This window comes from Echinococcus granulosus (genome assembly GCF_000524195.1).
Source record: "Echinococcus granulosus chromosome Unknown EG_S00002, whole genome shotgun sequence".
Lineage (NCBI taxonomy): Eukaryota > Metazoa > Platyhelminthes > Cestoda > Cyclophyllidea > Taeniidae > Echinococcus > Echinococcus granulosus.
The window spans coordinates 2,785,398-2,800,725 of record NW_020170382.1 but is presented as its reverse complement, the minus strand read 5'-3'; the positions used below and the strand labels follow the sequence as shown (position 1 = coordinate 2,800,725).

General features: G+C 41.8%; 3 protein-coding genes across 3 annotated transcripts in view; 2 read left to right on the top strand and 1 right to left on the bottom strand. All coding sequences in view use genetic code 11, as the record gives it.

Annotated features, from left to right (window-relative positions):
• EGR_00636 (Periodic tryptophan protein) overlaps window positions 1-1,383 on the bottom strand; it is a gene marked incomplete at both ends in the record, with an annotated part of 21,184 nt that extends 19,801 nt beyond the window's left edge. Inside the window, 6 exons of the mRNA XM_024489885.1 lie at window positions 327-743; window positions 785-928; window positions 958-1,063; window positions 1,090-1,184; window positions 1,220-1,332; window positions 1,366-1,383. Coding sequence (XP_024355882.1) covers window positions 327-743; window positions 785-928; window positions 958-1,063; window positions 1,090-1,184; window positions 1,220-1,332; window positions 1,366-1,383 — 893 coding nt within the window. The remainder of the gene's footprint in view (window positions 1-326; window positions 744-784; window positions 929-957; window positions 1,064-1,089; window positions 1,185-1,219; window positions 1,333-1,365) is intronic.
• Window positions 1,384-2,374: 991 nt separating this feature from the next.
• Window positions 2,375-6,136, top strand: EGR_00635 (Tubulin alpha-1C chain; the record flags this gene model as incomplete). The annotated part of the gene is made up of 3 exons (XM_024489884.1): window positions 2,375-2,539; window positions 4,744-5,381; window positions 5,422-6,136. 3 exons carry the CDS (start codon window positions 2,375-2,377, stop codon window positions 6,134-6,136), a joined length of 1,518 nt encoding a protein of 505 aa, XP_024355881.1.
• Window positions 6,137-10,524: 4,388 nt separating this feature from the next.
• On the top strand, window positions 10,525-14,578 carry EGR_00634 (Lysosomal-associated transmembrane protein 4A; the record flags this gene model as incomplete). The annotated part of the gene is made up of 4 exons (XM_024489883.1): window positions 10,525-10,735; window positions 10,826-11,346; window positions 12,151-12,537; window positions 14,375-14,578. The coding sequence occupies 4 exons, from the start codon at window positions 10,525-10,527 to the stop codon at window positions 14,576-14,578; spliced, it is 1,323 nt and encodes a 440-aa protein (XP_024355880.1).
• Window positions 14,579-15,328: the final 750 nt, after the last annotated feature.

The window sequence follows — 15,328 nt, the reverse complement described above, 5'->3', positions numbered from 1 at the left end:
GTAGATAATAATGAGTAAATGCCGCGAATCCAATACACACATCATGGACAAGAAAGAACGTTCTAAACTTTGCTTTTATGACGGATTCGGCTGATTTACTTTTCTTAGCATTTCAAAAATGCGAAAACGAAGAACAGTCAGAACCAAGTAAACAGGAAATAGTCAATATTTAACAAGGTATCCCCTTTTCCAAAAATGTTGGCAGTTAAGTCTGAGCAATCAAATTATGGTTGCAAACGGGCCAAACATTGTAATTAAGCATGTGTACTATAATTAAACCATTATTTTGGCAGGCAGATCAATACAAGTGTGAAGATAAAAACTACCTTGTCCTGTCGATAAGTGTAAACTCAGGCAGCTGATGCAGCATGACGATACCGTTCTCGAATCCAGCCACCAACATCTGTAATTTACGATGATAGGTAATAGTCGTAATGGGCTCAGGAATGCGATGATCCAATGCGTTTCGATAGAAGTACTTCGAGGTCAGGCGGAAGGTGGCTTTCGCAACCCCCTCACCCTTCTCTTTCTCTCTAACGTCCATGTCTTTTAACTTCGTGTCACAGGTCCACATTTTTAATTCCCCGTCGGTGCCGAGAGTGAAGCAATCGAGAGTATCGTTGCCACAGAACCTGGCAAAGACTGGGGCCTTGTGACCAGAGAGAGTGTAAATAATTAGCTTTTCACATTTTTTCACGGAAAGTATGCGTGCCGTCATGTCTTCGCTGCCGGCGATTATAAACCTATTAGACATGGAAGCACTATTTGCCGGAGAGCTCAATACCTGGAGTCTGATGACCAATCAATATTCTTGATAGAATCCTGGAAGCCATACAAAAAACGGTATAACTCCAGAGAATTTGCACTCCGTTTAGGCTCTGGAGCAAGAAAAATCATGATACAGTGGTTCTTGGCAATCGCTAAGTACCTGAAGGAATGTCAAAAACAAGAACCTACTTTCCGTTTGGACTGAAAGCAAGGGCTGATATGGGGTGACGGAACTTATATGTATTGATAACACCCCCAGAAAGGAGAGATACAAGCGACCCATCACCATCTAGTGCTTAATAAGTAATCAAGTAACAATACTTGTGTTGACCGCAAAAATAATTGGCAATATAGGTGATACTGCGATGTGAGTTAGATTAAACTGACTGTTTATAAAAAGGGTACGAGCCTCATCTCTAAGGGATTGATAGAGAATTAGCTTCAGACAAACCGAAGCAAATGGAAAATTGTAACATGATTTCCCACGGGGCTTAAGAGACACGATCCATTGTGGGTAAATTCCAGATTTCCTGACTTGTAAACCGTTCCAAATAGGTTTGTGAACTGTAAACAAATAGGTTACATTCAGAGGCATACTTTAAAACCAAGCTTCATCTAGCCACGGTGTAAGATCACGATAAATAAGGGAGAAACCACTCGAAATTAGCGCTGAACTGACGGTGCAAAAAAAACAAACTATTTGGCATCCCTAACACATTTATGCTGTCATATGATTGCTGTGATTAAAGCCTTGTGTTCTATAGCGAACTACATTTTAGTTGACTATACGGGCTTTGTTGTACAAGTATTGGTGTCATAACAATCATCATATTTTCCAGACCTCTTCACTTTATAAATTTTTCTATGGAAATCAATTCTCCTAAGCTTAGTTTTAAGATATTAAGTAAAAAATTATGTAGATTTGATTTTGAGCAAATATTTATGGAGGACCGATGCAAATTTTGCTTGTTAACAAACTCAACGTATTTTAGCAGAACGGAGGTTAACTAAAATATTTAAACTTTAACTCCTTCATTCATACATTTTTTCGCAAATGTGTAATGAATTTCATTACTAACTACCATTTGAACCTGGTTTTTTTAATATCTTGCATATGCTCTCCACTACTCTTCAACTCTTAAGTTCTCGTTGTCCCTTTTTTTTTTTTAGAATTCTGCCATATGGGTTTTGTGTTACTCCAAGGTACATTTTCTTTACATATTTAAGTGTCCTATGTTGATTTTGTATTGCAGCGTCCCGAGACTTCCCTAAAGCCGAAAGAAGGCATAATATTCAGTAGGAATATACATATTTGGCACATAGAAGGTATTTGGGCTACTGGCATGGCCCAGAGACCAGCCCATCCAGCTTGGTATAATGGCCGAGTCAAAAGCAGCTCCTCATTGAAACCAAGAGGTAAACATGCACCGTATTACATAGCCGGTAAACACTTACGAGCCGGTCGTGCCAGTCATCAAAATTCCGTTCAACTGAGGAGATACTTGACTGTCAATGCACTGATCCCTCTTGGTAATTCAAGTGGATCTGAAGTTGCGTCCGGTTTGGATAATGCATTCTGGAATGGGAACTATGCTGACCACCATGCATGTTCAGAAATCGGCTTGGGGATATTGGCCTCGAAGCAGATCAGTGTAAGGAAGGACCCGTTTCAAAACATGTTGTTTGGGAAGGGTTTCGCGTCTGTTCCTCCTTGCCACATTGTTTTCGCTTCGGAGCTGATCAGCCATATCCATCCGGGCTCTACCAGCTAGTAAGTAAATGGGGCAGGTATCTCGAGTTTACTTTATCAGTAGTTTTGCGCAGGAAAAGTCTGTAAGGAAGCTTCCTAATGGTTCACGCCTAGTGTCACTTCAGGTGGGAATAGCTTTCCAGCAGGACACGGCCTAGGGTGGTTGCTGAAGGTAGACGGCATTTGCAGCCCCTATGTTTGGAGTTATCACCATTCTCTTATACGTAACATCCTCTCTTCTTCCACGCAGCTAAGTTTTATCGTGAAGAAGTGAAAATGAGAATAAATGTCCTTTAGGGTTGGGTTCGCTTTCCGCTGCCACCAACCTAGCTCTCCGAGACTTCCCTGAAGACGAAAGAAGCCGCAATATTACTGCAGAGTATATATATTCGACATACAGAAGGTATTTGGACTGCTTGCATGGCCTGAAGGCTGGCCTACCCGGCGTAGTACAATGTCCAAGTCAAGAGCGTCTCCGCACCAAAACCGAGAAATAAATAACCATCGTATTACATTATCGCTCAGTGCCATTGAACACGAATTTCTTCTATCTGTTTCAGCTCTTTATACTGTGGAGCCTTAAGCCTCCTCTAGGGTCAGAATGAATCATTTTGTTATGGTAGTACACTTATTATCAAAGTATGGAAGTACTGGAAGGCTGTAGATATAAGAGGAGGTCTGGAGGCTGAAGATCCCCTGCTTAAACTTACAGTTGGACAAATTACCCAATCACAAGAAAGGTTGCAATTGCAGACGTAGTCTTGTTTTGTTAAATATATCTTAAATAAAGACTTTGAAATTATTTATTGACATGATTTCCAAAATATGTGACACTAACTTAGGATGACTTACACCCACAATGTTTTGAACTGGTTGAACTGTTGCCTTTATTTCGTCAGTATGCAGCCTTGCAAATTCGCCTTTAGCTGCAGTTTTCTTCCTGGCATACGCATTTCTCTGTCTACTGCCACTATAATGAGCTCGCCATCATCGTGTCCGGAAGGCCTCGTTGAACTGCTTAGAACGAATTGTAAAAGCGTTCAAATGCATTCACCATATCCCATCATTTGGCTAATTAACCCCATTATTAATGAAGCTAGCTCACTATTAATATATTAGAATTAGGAATTATTGCCTTGCTTTATTTATTATCATATGCTCAGCTATTTAGCACTTAGCGACGGTTGCATGTTTTTTTATGCATTGGCCCAAGGGTGGAAATTGGAATTAGAGAATAGCTGCAGGGCAAACGTGGGTGCGCCAGAAACACCGAAAAACATTTAAGCAGCCGATTAGGACCAATTTGACAATACATAATAAACCTGATTTTAAGTAGATTTTTATATGCCTGAGATATTATTGCTTGATGAAGTATTACAATGTCTTCTATATGAGATCCAACTTGGCCAACTTAGCAACTTCGCTAGATGACTGTGGAATTGGTTTGTGGTTAAACAAACGTTCTTACTAAGTGAAAACTTGTGTCTACTTATCGTCCTAACATTCTCACTTAAATTCATGCTTTAAAGGTACTCAGTTTTCCACCGGCATTGAAATATGGCTCATTTTAGGGTCGCCATGATGCGCACTTTTGACCATTAGTTAAAGTGGTTCAATCGCCTCGTGTGATATAAGTTTCGCTACCAACTGATCAAATGGCTGTGAAGGAAACATTACCAGTAGCTTACTAGTTTATTCCACGAAACGATATAATTATAACTTTGTGCTCATTTTTATCACTCATACCACTGATTGCTGGATAAGCCGTCGCATTGGTTCAAAATTCTTGCTATTCATCTTAAAGTGGAACTGTTACAGTATTTCAATTAGATCAAAACCCAATTAGACAAACTAACAACACCCTGCCGAATTAACCCTCCCTACTTTAATTTGAAGTAGATTCGCTTTCTTGCTTCTTTAACGTAGTTTGGATTTGGCATGGGAACACCTGGCGAAACGATATTAGTTAATGCCAGAACTGACGTGTGGCAGTAACAGGACGCAAAGCTTACCCATCATAATCAGGTCCTTTCTCATTGGCTCCCATCAGCCAATCAAAGTTAAAGCTTAAGACTGGGCTATAAAAGTTGTGCGACCGTAATCTTCATATTACTGCGTGGATTCGCAATCGTCCTCGTGCTCCGTTTGTTCTTCGAGGTCTTGGATTCTTTTTTCAAGATGGTAAATGTCTATTAATTTTCCTGGTTATTGGTATTTTCTTGTAGCGTGAATGTATCAGTATTCATGTTGGTCAAGCTGGTGTCCAAATGGGCAACGCCTGTTGGGAGCTGTACTGCCTGGAACACGGAATTCAGCCTGATGGACAAATGCCGAGCGATAAGACCATTGGAGGTGGTGATGACTCCTTCAACACTTTCTTCAGTGAGACTGGTTCTGGGAAGCACGTTCCTCGTGCAGTCTTTGTCGATCTCGAACCGACTGTTGTTGATGAGGTTCGTTGTGGAACCTATCGTCAACTCTTCCACCCGGAACAACTCATCACTGGGAAGGAGGATGCCGCTAACAACTACGCTCGTGGACATTACACCATTGGCAAGGAAATTGTTGACCTCGTGTTGGATCGTATTCGTAAATTAGCCGATCAGTGCACTGGTCTTCAGGGTTTCCTGATTTTCCACTCTTTCGGCGGTGGCACGGGATCCGGTTTCACCTCGCTTCTGATGGAACGTCTCAGTGTTGACTACGGCAAGAAATCCAAGCTAGAATTCTCTGTGTACCCGGCTCCTCAAATATCTACAGCTGTTGTTGAACCTTATAACTCCATCTTGACAACCCATACCACTCTGGAGCATTCCGACTGTGCATTTATGGTTGACAATGAAGCCATCTATGACATCTGCCGGTAAAATAATAATATTTCTGTTCTAAATACCCTCATTTAGGCGCAACCTCGATATTGAACGTCCAACCTACACTAACTTAAATCGTCTGATTGGCCAAATCGTCTCTTCAATCACCGCGTCTCTGCGTTTCGATGGCGCTCTCAACGTTGATCTGACCGAGTTCCAGACCAACTTGGTGCCTTATCCACGTATTCACTTCCCTCTGGCCACTTATGCTCCTGTCATTTCGGCCGAGAAGGCCTACCACGAACAGCTGAGCGTTGCGGAGATCACTAATGCCTGTTTCGAGCCGGCCAACCAGATGGTGAAATGTGATCCTCGTCACGGCAAGTATATGGCCTGCTGCATGCTCTACCGTGGTGATGTGGTTCCAAAAGACGTCAACGCTGCCATCGCTACCATCAAAACGAAGAGGACTATCCAGTTCGTGGACTGGTGTCCCACTGGTTTTAAGGTTGGCATCAACTACCAGCCACCTACTGTGGTCCCCGGTGGTGATCTAGCCAAGGTTCAACGCGCTGTTTGCATGTTGAGTAACACCACTGCAATCGCCGAGGCCTGGGCTCGCCTAGACCACAAGTTTGATCTTATGTACGGCAAGCGTGCATTCGTTCATTGGTACGTCGGTGAAGGCATGGAAGAAGGTGAATTCTCTGAGGCTCGTGAAGATCTTGCGGCTCTGGAGAAGGACTACGAGGAGGTTGGAATCGACTCTGTCGAAGCCGAAGGCGAAGAAGAGGGCGAGGAGTACTAAATTACCGATTGATATCACAGCCCTAAGTGTTTATCAATAGTTTGCTCGTCCCTCCTCTCCATGTGCTTTTCATTTCCTCTTGCGTTCCCATCTTTCATGTCAACTTCGTGTCTTATTTCCATCATTAATGAAATTTTAACATCTTTATGTTGTATCTGTTGTCGTCAATCTGGGATTCTCTTTTATTGGTCCGCCATAGTCTGGTTGAGAAGATGGCATCAATATTCTAAGGAGTGCAAATTGTTCCTCAGTAATTTTTACTAAAAACCTAACCGCTCCAGATCGTAAGTAGGCCAATTTAAGGACGTACAAATTGATATTTGGTAGTGTTTGCTGCGGGGTCTCATCACACCAAATTCTAGGTTGACCTCTTATGATTTATGTTCGTATCCCTGAATGGTTCCGTATTAATGCCTACACTTGTAATGAATAGCCTATTACACATTATATGAGAACTTTGTTGGAATAGTTGAGTGTCCGAGCTACGTCCGAAATTCCATTCCAACTGGGTGTTATGTAACCAAATGTCGACTTTCCCGTAGCTCAAGGCAACTGATCTGAAGCGATTTTATTACTTTGTGCGCATTTAACGTGTTTGGCGAATCGTATGCGGAGATTTTGTTGAAGTGATATTGACTCACCTGTCCGTGTATTTGAGTGAAATCGCCTTTTAGACTGAACCTTTTCACTTACCGATGTTACTTAATTCTTAAATTGCACATTTACTGAAAGTTGAGCTTCAAAAATACATGTTCATACTTAATGATGCAAGCATTCTGTACGTTGGAGAGACCTCATGAGTCAACATGTTTATCCTTCGTTAAATTCCATCCATGACTTCTGAGTTACGTTGTTCAAATGCGAATGCAACTCAAGTCACAACTACCCCAAGGTATGAAGCCTTCTACACTGGGAGTCTCAACACCTAAGAGATTGCATCGGCTTATTTTCGGCTTGTGATTGTAGTTTATGCCACATTCAAAATGTCGGCGTCGATTAAATCAGATTTATCACAATCAGTACTTGGATAGCATATTTGAACGACAGTTGATTACTTTATACATCACCTTAGTGAGATACAAAGGCGATAGCTGTTACCCGAAAAGTAAATCATTTCATTAAGAAATATTTTTTAGTAGAATTTCAAGGCAAGGCCCTTCCAAAATATATTCTGGGGCAAAAATTAAACATGATGCAAAAATTTATTAAAAATTTAATTACTAGCTGGGATCTTGCCTTCATTCAGGTTGTCAACGCAATTCAAACCGACGTTTGTACCGGAAATTCATGAACACTTAAACACACTTTCCCTACTTTCACCTGCAGTCCCACCTTCATACAAATTCCAAAATCAAATTTAAGTGACGGTCTGCACAAAAAAACTTGCATTGGAAGGGCAAGCGGTTTATTACGCCCCATACAAGGCGTTGCCAGAGCGACGACTGAAGCGATTTTCTCGCGTTGCTAAGCTCGCTTGTGTGTGCGCTTGACACAACCCAAGCGAGCCTTTCTTCTCGTACCGTAGCAACGCGGAGCGCGTGGGCACTGACATGCAGCGATGCGCACCCACTCATGCGCATGCGCATTACGCGTGGCAGCGTGATTCAGTGCGCGCACCTACGCGCGTGCAAAAGCTGTTACGGCAATCGATAGTGCCGAAGCCAATCAAAAAACGCGACGCGCGTCGCGCAGCCCAACTTATCTCGAAGGCCGGCGCTATGGTGACTAAGCTCCGGTCCGTGGATAGGGCGAATGCCAATTCCCGGCATCTCTTTCGTGTTTGGCAATCGTGCGAGCATCTTAGGCTAACCTCTCCGTTTGCGTACAATTGTTGAATGCCTCCTGGCTTTACGTGATTCACTTACTGTGTTATATCTGCATTTCTTTTGCCATTTTGAAGATTTTCAAGTTGACGGACTTGATTCAGATACAGAAACTTAAGTCCTCACATGAAAATCTAAGGTTAGCAACCAAGTTTAAAGGCATATTCCAAGTCTATAACAAATTAGCAGGTAATAACAATAGGGACTGCTGACCAAATCGCATTAGAAATAGTCAGTCTTGTAATGCCCAGACATTGATGCTATGGTGGTTATCCAATGCCAATCAATGTCTGTCTTAACATCTAAAGTGGAACAGAGTTAATGCAAGTAGGTGAGATATGGTGTGAGGCAACTGCGTGGCGCGATTCACGAATGTTTTTTCAAACTTACTGGCTCCCAATTACGAGTTTAAAAGAGCTTTCGCAAAAAGTGTTTATCTTGGAGTCATTTTGCACTAATACTTTACGGTTTTAATCGTCCCCTGTATTGACTCAAAAGGTACCCTTAATTGTGCCTTTTAACGAGCTAAACGGCTTGTAGCCTTGCCATCTTGGTTTGTGTAGATCATGAAAAATAGCCAATCGCCGATATTTTGACACTAGTTTATGCATACTCGCGCCAACATCCTCACTCTAGTGAGGGCTGACCATTAACCGTTACTTTCACCGCACCATTCACAATTATTGGAAGAAGGCATTTCTCAGATTAGTCCTGATTTTTGTGTCACCCGTGTGGTGCCTACCAGCTTCTCCTTAATTTCACCCAAGTTTGCTGTTGTGTTCTAGCACGTTTAGGTCCTTTACAATTTCTCTTTTCGTGAGCCGTTTATAGATAACTACACGAAAAGCCTGCTAGGTGCCATTAATTTTACTATAGTTTTTAAATGACTTTGCAAAATAGGGGCGAAAGTGAAGAGTCATGCCCTTGTTTTTTCGATGGAATACGGTAAGCACACATCTGAGTGACTACTGAATCACCATAGAATGCGTGCCCTTTGTCTGGCTCATCAAATGCCTTTTCTCTATGTTCCTTTCCTACTATCGTCGCCTTCCCACGGGGCTAAGAAATTAGCAGTGTTTGATAATAGTTTAACGGGATTCACAAAAGTTAGGAAAGTGTCAGCCTAGCCAGCAAACGAAACGAGTCAGTTCTTAGGACAGGTAAGGAATCTCTCGTGTAAGTTAATTGCTACAGGTTTCAGAAGGGCTGCAAATTATTCAAACCTCATACAACTGATCTGACCTACAGATGTCCTCATTTCATCCCGAACTAAGACTGTTTGCAATCGAGAGAGGGGAAACGAAGCCCATGTGAACTAATCAATAATCAGAACTGCATTCAGTTTTTGCAAGAAAATCCCCCACACTTTTCCATCAGCAGTTTCGGTAAAAGCAAAACAATTTCTTAACCGGGTGAATATAATGGCAATGGAACGTCGATTAATATCTCAGCATTTCGTTAATCTTCTAATTGGACAGCACAAGAAGCACGGGGCAATAAACGTCACTGGCGAAGGCGAAGTGTCAGTACAATCAAAAAACCCTTTTAATCGTATGATCTTATTTTTCGAGTTGTAAATAATGGAGTACTTGCAAACAAACGTGTCTAAAAGTATCAAGCCTAACGAAGGTTCACTGCTTCGACGATGAGTTAATTACACAAACAAATAAAGTTCGAATATGAAAAAAATAGTGAATTATTTTGGTTATGCAAAAGGACAAATTAGCATGTTGGTCCGAAAATTTTACTCACTCGCCTTACCTTTTAGAATCCATAATGGAAAAGGAAGCGGAAGCATGCTTATGTGGTACTATTATGTAATACGATAGTGGTTTATCCCTCGGTACTGGTTAGGCACCACTTTTGTGCTTTGAATTAGTCCCCTTGTACCTCGCTGGGTGGGCTGGCCTTTTGGGCCATGCCAGTAGCCCAGGCATCTTCTCCGTACTGAATATATGTATTCTGCCAGAGTATTGTGTCTTCTTTCGTCTTCAGGGAGTTTCGGGACGCCACAATTAATACGTAAGTAACGCTGATACAAATTACATCGAAAAAGTATGATTGATTACCACATGAGTCAGTAGTTGAGTTGGGAAGTGATTTTCACACCTAGAAGATGAAAAGATTAAACCAAATACTTATTACACCGGAAAACAACGAAGGCAGAATCGTGGATGCTTTTTTAACATATTGGACAAGTGGCTGCGATATTCATCAATTTAAGTGGTTTTCCATATGTTTTCCAAAAATGAATTTAAAGTGAAATCGTTAGTTCGTTGCATTCTTTAGAAAAGTGCTTGTGCCAATAGTGTCTTGCGTATAGGCTAAAAGGTGCAAAACATGGAATAACCTTTGATAGATGCATTTCAGAAAATTAATAAATGATCAGCCCTGCCTGGATATAATTATGTTCAGTTATACGCAACGGTAGGCAAATTTTAAAAAATACTAATTAACTGCTAACATCCTCTCAAATAGATCTGGCTTTTATACTTAAACAAATAGTCGTGAAACAGATTGGGTTTGTTTGCTCATATACGCCATATAGGCGGGTATTTCATAGAAATGCCGGATATTTTTCGAGAGGATGATCAGTTTAGGTGCTGTATGTATCTCCACGTACGTACAGGCACTGTTATTTTGGGTGTTCTCCACATTCTGCTGCAGTTGGTGGTCGTTTCTACTCTTCTCATGGCAGCTTTGAAACACGATGTAGCTACTCTGAAATCTCCTTTCGACACCGTAGCTACCACTAATTGTCAGCCTCGAAGCCCGCGTAAGTAGTCAGATATGTGAAATTGTTGCCTATTTACTTAATACTCTGCCATTTGAATTTCACTTTTGCTAAATCATGCATTTATTTTAGCGACAGACATTTTTTATATGCTCATGCACGTCGTACCCGGATTCACCATATTCCACCAATCTCACTCTGATTTTACCTCGCGTTTTCGCGCTGAGAATATATCTCACCGGGAGGTTTTTGAGGCACCGCAAGATTCCACCAAATCAGACAGCCTATTCAATCTCCTCATGGGTGGAACTAGTAATTCGCCGAAAGATATTAAAGAAGAGACCACGGTAAAAGGGGAGGCCGAACCAGTTACACAAAACGAAGCTGTTAAAATCACCACATCAAAGGCTTCACCAGGCCCTCGCTGTGTAGATCGGCGCACGAACACTTACTTCTCCCTCTGCCTCGCTCTCATCTCCCTTGCTTTTGGCTACCTTCTCGTTCATGGTGTTATTTCCCGTCAGCCTGCTCATCTGCTTCCATTTTTCTGCCTACAAGTCTTTGATTTTGTCGTCGCTCTCATCTGCATGTTGGGGTACATGTCGTCAGCCTCGGACATTAGTCACTGGCTTAGACTTAAAATTGCAAGTCAGGTTGGTTTTTTAATCCTAGTATTCGTTCTCATCACCTTTTTTCTGGGATTATTTTAACCGGGAAATCGGCGGTGTAGGACATAGTGCCATGGATTTAAGGCATCTTGTTGTCGACCGTAATGTGATAGTTGTATTTTTATTACTTTCATCCAGCTTTACTGCGCATAACTTTGTGTAGCCAAAATTTAATACACAAGAGTTAACTCAGCGAAAAGTCGCTTGAATGCTCATTAGTGAGGCCGTTTAATTGATATGTCGAATATGCGACAATCCGTCGCGAAGTGTTATCAGCCACCTTTTCGACCTGGTTATCCGTCTCAATAATTATTTTCTAGTATTACCGAAACGTATAAGGGCTTAACTCTTAATCATTGTTTGCTTTATCCCATAATTACCATCACACTGCATGGTAGTGATTTTATGCACTAGAAGCGTAAGGTGAATACATTTGCATACACAGGTGTTACCATTTTCGGTATGGTTATCGGAAAACTAGATCACTGTCATAATTTTTTAGGGAAGTGGATCAAATCTCCAATAACTAATTTTGATGGGTCATGTAAAAATCTGTTTTACCTTTTGATATTAAGTTCTGAGCATTTCATTTAACCTACTGACTTAGTTGAGACTAAACGCTGAACCTTTTGGATTATGTACGTTTAGTTTATATTACTATAGTTTAATTCTCCTTTCTCGGCATATCACAGTTCAGTTTCATGGGTGTCGTGTTTGATCTGCAATTATTGTAAAGTAGTGGTCAATTTTCATATTAATGTATTTTGTTTTCCCAAACTTCCCCTTTAGGAAGGCGTGTCAACCTCCTCGATCCACCTGAACTCCACCTCTGTGTCGCTAATCCTCATTTCCACCTCCTGCCTCATTCTTGCCTTCAAGGCATACTGCATCGGGATGGTGTGGGACTGCCACCGTTACCTCCTTATCACAAATCGCCATGGTCTCCTGCCTGACTTCTCACTCTCTGGTATTTCGCACTTTTCCCTTGCTCCCTTTTTTGGTCGTCGGCCCCTCCTCCTCATCCGACGCAATCGTGGTGACAGCAGCAGTGGCTCCGGCGGCAGAGGCGGTGATGGAGGTCCGCCTGATCTCACCTCTGTTAATGGTACTGCCGGCGTCTTTGTCGACGCCGTGCCCACGGAACCACCTAAGGACTCTGCCTTGCCAAAGTATGAGGTGAGTTGCGCCGAAAAATAAAGATGTGGAGTTCTGACGGTGAATTACAGAGCTGAATCGTTGCCACGGTGATTAACTTGAGATCGCCTCATATGCATTATCAAAGCACACTCATAGGTGTCCTGCTACACTTTCGCGATGATGAAATATTCCAGATCCTGGGCATTACCGAAAAAAAAGTTCAGTGTGACTCCGTTGTGATAAACCTGCCACTTAACATCACATGTCTATTGGACACTAGTGGCAAAAAGGCGACTGCGAATCCACTTTGTTCTGATTACCATGTGCTTATGGTAAGTTTGTCTTTCTGGAATGGATAGTCATGCAAAGTTTGAAGACTGAAGTCGCCTCCGTTAGAGAGAAGCATGGAGCACATTTTTCCCTAAAAACCATTGTACTAACACGCCTTAATATCGTGGTTCACCCTTCTTTTCGGAAGTCATGCTAGAAGTGCCAGCTTAGGAATGAGAAAATGAAGAAATTGAAAAACATTTCTGATTTGAGTGGTCTCTGATTAGTCCATTAAGTAATTGTTTCAAGAAAATAGTTGTATGACACATGTTGTTTGAAGATGTCAGTCTTCAATCAAGCGCAACCACTGCCACCAAATGCGTACATATTTCGCGCAGTAATTGTACAGCAGAAGTATGTTATTATATCTGCTGTGATTCGGTAAGTGATAGTTGGGCCTGGGAGTCAGTGACCAAGTCTCTCTAACTTGGTGGTCTCACTGTTTACAATAATTCGGATAAGAAGAACCGTCGGCAAGCTTCTGCATAATGGAAGTCGTCATTTTTTCCTTCATAAGCGCAGAATCCCCCAATTTGAGATTTTTTGGGAAAAATTGGCGTTTGAACTTGTGATCCTTGTATGGATGGATTAGTATTACTTCTTATGCTATAATATGCAAGAGCATAACAACTATTAGTCTGCGTTCTTACAATGGATATCTAGTATGTTTTATAGGGAAAGTGGACAGACATCTCAGATACTAAACAAGTTAGGATGCTGTTTTACATATCGGTGCTTTTGAAAAGTTATTGATGTTTTTTAACTACCTATAGGTACTGAACAATCGTATCTCAACAAATAAAGGATATTTAACAGTACCTTTATTATATTTCACATTGGTACAGTACTTTTCTTCAGTTTTGTGAAATTTTTTTGTTTTTCTGTACGACAGCGTCAATTAGGTAACGGGGTACTCATCTGTATCGCATATTCGAAATTGACGTCGCTGCAGCTGTTAGTGCTCTTATCTCACTAACCTCAGTATTCATCTTATCTGTCTACTCATGAGATTTCGTAGGGTCGAATCCGTATGCGTCGCAGTTTGGATGCACTTGCACTACTGCGTTTTCTTACCTCGTATTGATTGCTGTTGTGAGGACTCATTGTGTTTTTGTATTTACAATGCAGACGCGGTTGTTTTTGGTAAATGCCACTTTGTAGGCATGCTAATTAGGTGCTACCACATACAATCTCAATTTTAACAGACTACATCAATTTCCTTCTGTTTGTGTTGGCTTGTTAAAATCACGTGTCTGATCGAGCATAGTGAAATTAAAGTACGTGGAAATCACATCACTTTATGATGGTCCTCTGTGCTTCAGGGCTATTCAAATTTCCACTTGCAATAATTTGATAGTAATGTTTGTATTTTTTCATTATTCTAAGGGTATCATTCTTCTTGCGCTCAAAAGTTTTATGGATTCTTTGGCCGGTTCAAGTCACTCTTCAGTAGTGATTAACGTTAGATTTCAGAGCCCCCAAAATCGACTTAATTAATTTTCAGATATCTTTTTGAGCTGATTTTATTGCCAAAAGTTTTTTTTAGGAGGCTCTAAGCATTCCGGCTAACGCATTCGCACCACCACCGTACTTCGCCCCCAAATCGACGGAGGAGACGAAGGGTGGGCTACCGACAACATGTCCTACCACCAACACCGCGGACACCGCTGCTGCTGGCGTCGCCAACGTCGACGACGACAGGAAGGACGATGGAAAACAGTGCTCCTCCCCAGGTCCTAGCATCGTCTGAAGTGGGGTCCTTTGCGTGGTTTAATTACTTCCTTGCTCGCTTATTTGCGTGCGAGCTTATGAACACACTCGCTAACGCACAAACACTCCTTATATTTACCCCATCATGGCCCTTTCATTCTTCACGACGGCTACTCCCATCGTAGATTCAAACTAATGTGTTTTCCCCCTTTCATATAAACCCGATTTACGGAGGTCTGAGCACATGACGGCATGGGTACGGTGGGTGTCTCAACAAATTATTTTTCTGCGGTTAATTTGAAACGATCCCTGCCTCACTTTTCCCCGTTTTCCCTATGCCATTCTAAATGCGTCTAGTTTACACTTGTCTCCTTAAAATTCTGCCGGCTGTCACATCCGTGTATCAGAGATCTGGATTGGGTCATCGGGAGTTTTATAAAGTTGGATCGGTATGGTGGTTTGAGGAAGACTACATCCTAAGAGTCCAAGTGGGTACGTGTGGTTATGCAGATCCTGTTGCTAGGATGATTATTGGCAGCTTAATTTGAAACCAAAGTGTTTGGAACTTTTGGTGGTTGCGCCAAATGTCTTTTTTTCACAGGTTCTGGCTTGAGGGAATGGTTTTGAATCAATTGAGTTGCAAAATAGGTGTGAACGGACATGGTTTGTATGCATCAGGGTCATAGTAACTGGCAGTAGTCCAACGCACGTGCCACCTGTGCAAAGTCTGATGGAGGGATGGTTCGTGTGTCTTCTTCAGAGATCTGTGCTTGTTTTGTCAATTTTAGCA